We start from the raw sequence: 9,052 nt of genomic DNA, 5'->3' as shown, positions 1-9,052 counted from the left end.
ATCTTCGCTACTGCTTTATAAGGCCTAATAGTTTGCCACTATGCCTTGAAATATTTTGCCATGATAAATTATTTTTCATTTTGTGCATAAATAAATTAATTTCCTTTAATTTTCACAAGTTTTATTTGCATTTATTACCCATATTTTATTCTAAAATTGTCTTTTAGCTTTCTTTTGCACAGGTGGCAACCTAGGGTGAGTGTTCACACATTGGATGAGGTAAAACCCTAATTTATTGGGTTTGGGTAACATATTTGGAGGGAAAGCCAATTTCCCTTTAATTTTTATTTCTTTAAACCATCCAATCAAATCCATTCATTTATTACCTTATCTCCACTTTCTACTTTTCATTTATTAACCCCCAAAAACTACATCACTTACCCATTTTTTCCTCTAAAACCAACCATTTATGTATATTTCTTCTTACTTTCTCTATATTTTTCTTTTACTTTTCTTTCACTCTTCATCTCCACCCGAAAACCTATATTATCGTCGCCGCCCCAAAATCTAAACTTTATTGAGTTTCCGTCCAAATTTTCCACATCAACGCCTAGGTTCGTTCAAGACCCAACCCAGACGCGTCTTCCTCCTCAGTCGAGGCCAAAAAATTTTAGCGTTTTCAAAATGAAGCAATTGAAAAGAGATTCCAAGAGCTGCAACGAAGAAAAGTTTTCTTGGAGGATGGATTCATGTTTCCAGGTGTGGATGAAGAGCCTTTTAGGTCTGAAGTGATAGACATCATTAAGAAACACTAGTGGGAAAAATTTGCTCGGCACCCAAGGGTTGTGGCTCCAGTGATGGTAAAGGAGTTCTATGCGCACTTGGTAGACCCATCTCAACACTCTGTATATGTTAGGGTAAGCTCATTCGATTTACTCCCTTAGCCATCAACTATTATTTCAAGATTGAGAAGGTTGAGAACCGACAAAAGAAATTTTGGTTCCAAGGTCTGATACATACTATGGCGTGCTCAACGATCTTTGCTTATGGTGGGCTAAGTGGGAAGGAAATACCCCCAATTGCAAGATAATTGATCGCCATGCCCTAAAACTGATAGCCATGCCCTAAAACTGATAGCCAAGCTGTGGAACCATTTCATCAAGGCTCGCATAATGTTCACATCCCATAACTCAACTGTTTTGCTGATGCGTATTCTCATTCTTCACTCAATCATATATGACAGATCGATAAATGTTGGAGAGATAATCGTCGAACAAATACACGAGTGCGCCAAAAAAAGTACTTTAATTTTCCAAATATAATTATTGCTTTGTGCCAGAAAAAGAAAGTTCCCGAGGAATTTATTAACAACAAGGAGGGAATCACAGAGAGAAAGGTGTTTGAGCCGATGAGTTTTGATGAAGAAAACCTAGGTGAAGTTTTGGAAAGAGGTGCAAAAACTGTTGCTGTGGTGATGATTGTTGTTGTGGTAACTGTTACCCGTGAAACTAAGGAAAAGATTGAGCGATTGGAGAGCCATATGAAAACTTTTTTCCAATACGTCAAAAAAAGGGATGCTAAACTCAACTCGTTCTTTAAAGAGTTATTGCCCATCAACAATGAGGATTTAACCCCTTTTCCTAAAAAACTTTTTCCCAAACCAAAATCTACTACAACACAAACTCGCGAGCAAGAATTTTTTACCACAGGAAAAAATTTTCAACCTGACTCTCCGATTGACGCCTCCCTGATTGCTACACATTTCTCCCCAGTTGCTGAAGAGGGAGGAGCTGAGAACGATGAACACCACAACTCAATATCTTTAGAGCACACTCAGGTGGTTGAGATAGAGTTTTTCACTGATGAGGAAGAGGTCTAGCCTGAATTTGTTGCTAACCCAGTTAATGAGGACACTGCCCCCGAGCCAGCTACCGACAAAGCACTACACTCACTGCCGAACCAGAAGCACGCCAGCCCATGGAAGATCCTGTTGAGAACCCACCACCAGAGGAGTTTCTACGAAAAGTTAGTCCCCCAAGGACCAGGCATCGCTTTAAGCGTTCATCTGGCCATGCACATGCTTCTACCTCATCACCGTACATGTCTGAGGACACATATTTTGATAGCCCACCCCCACTCAAAAGACGTTGTACTCGAGCATCCAACAAAGTTGACCCACCAAAGTGAGGTACCTCCACAACATTTGCAATTGCATTGCATTTAGACTAGCTTAATTCACTTAGTTTTCATGCATTGAGGACAATGCATCCCTCAAGTTTGGGGAAGGTATTGTGTTCAGACTTAGTCAGTTGCATTGATAATGTTTAGTAGGAAATATTTTTTGTTATGGCATGAGTTAAGATTATGTTAGTTACTTAGAATAAGTTGATGATTTTTTTTTGTCATGATTAGAAATTATTGTACATAACTGTTGAGGAGGATAAAAACAACCCTAGGACTTAATTCTTTGTGACTCTTTGAACACGATTGTATGTTTTTTATGCTTGAGGAACTTAGAAATTTTTTATGAAAGAACTTTTGCACGTTGTGGCATAAAATTCTGGTAATGAACTTAACTGCTATATTAATGCATGAAAAGGCTAAGTTAAACTCCTTAATGTTGTGAATTGTGTTGAATTAATAATAAATGCCTCGAAATAGCTGTAGAGTGACACTCCTTTGTGTGACGGCATTGCTTGGGAACCCCTTGAATAAATGGCAGCCTTAGCACATGAGTGAATGAAAGTAGTCATGGGATGGCTCTGCCTGACTAGCTCGGGGATGGAAGGTATGCTCACATTCATCTAGAGTATGGGATGGTAGTTGTGATAGGCTGACTCCCCTTATGCAGTATAAAAAAATTGAAAAATTTAAAAGTTTAAGTGTTGAATAAATATGAGTAAATTTTGTGATTAATGAATAATTTATGCCTTGGCAAAACAAAAGAACTTACTTAGAGACTTTCTAATTTTGTCAAGCATAGACTAGATACAATCACGCGCACATACTTACAAAGGATCTTGGCCTAGGGAAAGGTATTTGACTTCTCAATTAGTCTAGCATGTTGAAGCTAAACTTTTTACTAAGGGCTGAAATTTTAGACCACTTGATTGTCCTGATTTATACTTCGCCATGATATTTTATTTTTCTGTTGCTCATTATCCATTGCTTGAGGACAAACGATATCTTAAGTTTAGGGGTGTGATAACTCCATAAAAAATATTATATTTTTGGGTCTTTTTACTTAAGTTATTGATTGTCTAAAAGCTATTATCATAAGCATTTTAGCTGCATATAGTTGCATTTAAGGAATTTCATTATATGTGGTGGAAAGTTTTGCCACAACTAGTTTTTCTTGATAAAATTGATGCTGCTGATGAGAAGGGTTGTGTGTTTATTGTGATTATGCAGGTGATGGATTGAACGAACTATAATATGTGATATAGGAGCCTTCAGAGGTAGGGGGTAAGATGTTCAATTGAAAATGTGGCAGATCATTTGAATGAAAGATGAAAGGAGAAATCAATAGCAGATCAAAGTAATGGGTGCCAAAGTTGGAGTTGTTGTCAGATCAAACAAAATTTGGTTATCTTTTGTCTTTTCTTCGTTATTGTTTCACAACTACAAGCAAATAGGGGCAGTTTTTGTACCTTAAATTTGTTCAGGCCATTTAATTCAAACTGAAGGTGACCGAAGACTAATTTGAAAACACTTGTGCTTGATTACAAGTCGAATCTAAGGGGACATTCATGTCATAAATGGAAATTAGAGGATCAATTTAAAGATTCAATTTTGAGTTTAAGCATTGGATTATTTGGGCCCAATGACTATTCATATTTATCCATTTTCATCAAAAATTAACCATTAAGCCAATGTCCAAATGGAAGTGTTCATTTACATCAACCAAACTCATTTGCACTATCCATTAACCTATTACATTCAACCCATTTTTTTAACCCATAGCCCATTAAACCCATGACCCAATAACCCATATAAACCCAACCAGTCATTGGTCTAATTCCTTCCGCAACCATTCTAAGTTTCTCCGAATTCAATTTGGTCCTCAATTTTAATTTAAATCATTTTATTTCAAATTGTTGTCCTCATTTGGTTATTTTTCATTTTTATGATTTAATATTAACTTTTGGTTTATTTCCTTTAGGTGCATGTAAATTTGTCGTGTTTTTACATCTTGGTCACTATTTTATTCACGCAATTTCATATATAGTTTTGCTTTGTTTTAGTTTATTCATTAATTCTAATTGATGTAACTAGTTAATATTTAATCCCTAAACATTTCCATACATTTAAATTTAATCCTTAATCTTAATTGATTTATTTAATTACAATGCAATCATTTTTTATTTTATTTCAATTTAACCCTTATTTTATTTTAATTTACTTTACTAATTTCTAATTTTATTTTTTAGGTCGTTCGAATCAAATTTCTGCCATTATATTTTTTTATTTTTATTTTTTTATTTCATTTAATTCTTTAGTTTATCACTTTATTTTCTTAATTTATTTATTATTTTCTTTAATAATTATTCTAATTTTCTTCTTTCATTTTTTAGGTACGTTCATTAAGGTATATTCTTATATTAGCATGTTAATAATTATATTTCAAGTTTAGTTCTTTAATCTAGTTTCTTCACATTTTAGTCCTTTAAAATAGGGTAATTTTCAATCGGGTCCTTACCTTCATGCTCAAGGATCCAAATTGACTTTTCGATTTAAATAATTAATCTGATTAATAACCAGAGCCTTAGTTTAAATAATTAGGGTTAGTTAGAGTCTTAAATTTTAGATTTAGTCTCTTAACTTTAGACTATTTATTTTAGCCCTTAAACTTTAATTAGAACTTCCAAATTGACGTAATTGATTAGGTTAACAATTAGAGCCTTGACACTAGGTTTAATTTCATCTTAATTCTCTAATTAGGGTGTAATTCGATTTGAGCTTCCGCTTGAAAATGCCCGATTACTCAAGTCAATTATCTGTTCCGTAATTGGTTAATAAAAATAATAGGATTAATATTAGGGACTTCATTAATCCATTAGGTTTTTAAATTTCATAATTTAATACTTTAGGCTAGGAGTTCCTTTAATAAACTCATCTAGCATAATTAGGTTTTAAATCGGTTGAATGATTGTACAAGACAGAGACAATGTTCAATTAGTAGGGAATCTATGGTGTTACAAATCGAAACTTAAAATGGTTCAGGACAACTCCCAACATTTCACAAAATCATTTCAAAACCATTTCAAAAATCCTTATCGTTGAAACTCGTCGGACTTTTCAGCGAGGGGTTGGTTGTGACACTCACAAGCTGAAGTTACTCAATTCGCTTGTATAATATGGAGGCTTTGGATCGAACGATGCAAGAGAGTTTTTGAACCCAATGAGTAAGTCTATGATGAGTTCGGTTTTTGGAAGATCTAACGAAAGTTCTGTAAAACTCAATACTGACGGGGCCAGCAAAGGGAATCCGGGTATTGCTGGTGCAGGGGGTCTTCTTCGAAGTGCCTCAGGAGAGTGGATTTTTGGCTTTGCTTCTCGTTTAGGGATTTGTACAAGCGTGACAGCTGAACTTTTCTCCATTCGCGTTGGATTGTCTCTTGCTTGGAAGTATGTTTACTGTAATGTTGTGTGTGAAGTAGATGCCAAAGTTGTTCTTCACCTCTTGGAATCGGGGGATGCTTCCAATCATCCATTGGGAGTAATTATTGACGACATTCGGATTCTAAAAGCTCGGAATTGGAATTTGACGTTTGAACACACTTTTCGGGAAGGAAATTTTTGCGCGGATGCTCTTTCAAAGATGGGCTGTGACCTTGAAGAAGACCTTGCTGTTTTTAGTTCTCCCCCAGCAGAAATAGCTTCCTCCCTTTGCTGCAGATTCAAGGGGAGTCTCTTTTCCAGAGGCTTTAATATGTCTTACTGCTGTTTTGCTTTTTCAATTCCTTTTGTAACCAAAAAAAATATAAATGTAAATCATTAATCGGTAAATGTTGATTGGTTTATAGAGATAATAATTTCCCTTCAGCTACATAGCTGTGAAAGGGAAAAAATTAGTCCATCTTCATTTTAAACCAGAGAAAAGAAGGGCTTTGATTCTCCCATTTTGAAGAACCATGAATCCTAGACGGTCGGTTGAATCTTTATTCTGCGAATTCTTTTGTGTGATCAGTAATTTGGTCGCCTTAAATTGCTTGTTCAGATCTGTTTCTGATTTATTCGCTTCTGATCATTTACTCTGCTCCATTCCGTGTGATTTTCCAATTAATTTGATATTCCATGTTATTTTTATCAAATTTTGTTTGTATTTGAGAAAGGATTAGTTTCTTATTTACGTTTATCAACTCTCAAGTCTTGTGATCGAAGCAGCTATTGCCATTATAACTATGTTCATATATCAGAATTTTCATTCGATCTTTCTAAATTTGAAATGTCCTATCTTATTGTATAACTAAAACGATCCGACTGCTCTTTGATGGTTAATTTTCATAATGACCTTGGTTTATGGATTTCTATGCTTCATATCAAGTTACTGTTATGCTGTGTTCTTATTCTGGCTGTCATAATTAGTAATAAGATCCCCTCTTTGGTTGCAGGGACATGCGTAACAGCAAAGCTGCACTTTTCGATTGCATCGAGGAAGGTGGATTAAGGGCATCATTAAAGGGAAAAATTAGTCCATCTTCATTTTAAACCAGAGAAAAGAAGGGCTTTGATTCTCCCATTGAAGAACCATGAATCCTAGACGGTCGGTTGAATCTTTATTCTGCGAATTCTTTTGTGTGATCAGTAATTTGGTCGCCTTAAATTGCTTGTTCAGATCTGTTTTCTGATTTATTCGCTTCTGCTCATTTACTCTGCTCCATTCCGTGTGATTTTCCAATTAATTGATATTCCATGTTATTTTATCAAATTTTGTTTGTATTGAGAAAGGATTAGTTTCTTATTTACGTTTATCAACTCTCAGTCTTGTGATCGAAGCAGCTATTGCCATTATAACTATGTTCTATATCAGAATTTTCATTCGATCTTTCTAAATTTGAAATGTCCTATCTTATGTATAACTAAAACGATCCGACTGCTCTTGATGGTTAATTTTCATAATGACCTTGGTTTATGGATTTCTATGCTTCATATCAGTTTACTGTTATGCTGTGTTCTTATTCTGGCTGTCATAATTAGTAATAAGATCCCCTCTTTGGTTGCAGGGACATGCGTAACAGCAAAGCTGCACTTTTCGATTGCATCGAGGAAGGTGGATTAAGGGCATCATCTTCTTACTCGCACCAGTCACTCGAAATCAATGAGCATGAAAATGAAAGAGCAATGGAAGGATTGCAAGATAGAGTCAATCTGCTGAAGAGAGTAAGTCCTGTCCATCTTATGAGTTATGTCATCACCAATTCAATTGTTTGTACTAATTCCATATATAACTGGTTAATAAATAAGAGTTCTTTTATGGTTAAGGAATGATTCTCGTATATTCTTTAATCCCATTCCTTCATGTTGTCTCCTTAACAAAGTAGGGGGAAGGTAAACTTAAAACTCTACTTTTAAAGAGCATTAAAGGTGACATGTTCCTTCCTGCAACTTTTAAGTTTTATGGTTTTTTTTAAATATTGGAATGAGTGAGAATGAATGGTTGAAATTAACAATAGAAAATAAGAGTTTTATGAAAAAAGATGTGGATTATCTTCAATTTAAAAGTTTTAATCTCTTCCATTAAAAATTTTACCGTGAATCCTAACTTTTTCCCCTCTAAATCTTTATTTAGGATCATATTCGTCTCTTTTCTTTTTTTTCTTCAATTGAATCGAGAAACAAACAGGGTTGTTTGTCTATCTTTTTTCTATTATTCAAGTGTCAATGTCCTCAAGGATTTATCATGTTTAGGTGTTAATTTTAAGCTTGAATCCTGATTCAGTTGCATGTCAAATGAAATCTCAATTCATTACTAGGTTGTGGAATTGACAACACTCTCAGAATATAATCATATGTCTTGAAACTCCTTTTCTGTCAACACAATTGTTACCTTCCAAAAAAAAATTAAACACAATCGGTATGCAAGCATATTCTGGTAAATGTCACTTCAATAGCTGTCGGGTGATACACACGAGGAGGTGGATAGTAACAACCGTATGCTGGATCGGATGGTATGTATGCATCAGCAATAAAACTCTCTTTCTTCTGGATGTTATTGGTTTCATTGATCCTGATGTTAGTTTATGGCACATGGTTTATATGTAGGGAAACGATATAGATGCATCTAGGGGAATACTCTCAGGAACCATGGACAAGTTTAAGATGGTATATGAATGAACTTTTGTTCTTTGTAACTTTTGCGGAACTACTTTTGCTTGCAGCTTTCATTACTTCCCGATATGAGTATGATGCTTGTCGATAATTAGTACATAATTTGATCCGTCTCTCAAGTATTCGAGACCAAATCAAGCAGAAGAATGTTTACACTAGTGGCATCTTTCGTGGTTATTTTCCTTGTCATGTACTAACATTCTAAGTAACCGATCTATGATGCTTTTAATACAACTAAGAACTTTATGTGACAAATTGGAAGACTCCTTTTATACATGGTTACCGTAAACATTGTGCTTCAAAACATGTAATTCTTATGTTTATATAAAGATTTGTTTGGTATATCAAACACAAGTTGTGGGTAAATTAGCTATCTGTTAATTAAAAGTATGCTTATAAGAATTAAGTGTTTATGTATGTTTCTACAAGCATGTTTAGTAGGGTTCAGTCATGTCTAAGTCTTGAATGTTAATTGAATTTTTAGCCATTATAATTTGAGCTAAGATCCTGAAGAATGGCATGGATATTTCAAGCCTCAGGCCAGTTTAAAGAGAAAGTGAAAAAGTGGAAGGGATCATAGATGGAAGGGGATGGTCAGGGCAATCTTCCTTTGAAAATTTCAATATTTCATATAAGTTAAGAATTTTCTTTGTAGTAATCTATTTTTGTTTTAGATGTATTGTATGTTAGATATAGTCAATAAAATATTAACTAAGTTAGTTAGTTATTGTAATTGTTTTCTTCTTTGTATTAGTATTTAAAGGAGTTTTTCTTACTCTTA

General features: G+C 34.5%; 1 protein-coding gene across 1 annotated transcript; it reads left to right on the top strand.

Moving 5' to 3' along the window:
- The first annotated feature begins 5,633 nt into the window (after positions 1-5,633).
- LOC120152925 (bet1-like SNARE 1-1) lies at positions 5,634-8,615 on the top strand. Its single transcript, XM_039165004.1, has 5 exons — positions 5,634-6,088; positions 7,167-7,323; positions 8,055-8,111; positions 8,206-8,265; positions 8,391-8,615. Exons 1-5 carry the CDS (start codon positions 6,075-6,077, stop codon positions 8,466-8,468), a joined length of 366 nt encoding a protein of 121 aa, XP_039020935.1. The 5' UTR covers positions 5,634-6,074; the 3' UTR covers positions 8,469-8,615.
- The last annotated feature ends 437 nt before the right edge of the window (positions 8,616-9,052 follow it).

Source organism: Hibiscus syriacus, unplaced genomic scaffold (genome assembly GCF_006381635.1).
Source record: "Hibiscus syriacus cultivar Baekdansim isolate YM2019G1 unplaced genomic scaffold, ASM638163v2 tig00111096_pilon, whole genome shotgun sequence".
NCBI classification, from domain to species: domain Eukaryota; kingdom Viridiplantae; phylum Streptophyta; class Magnoliopsida; order Malvales; family Malvaceae; genus Hibiscus; species Hibiscus syriacus.
This window is presented reverse-complemented; position numbering and strand designations above follow the sequence as displayed.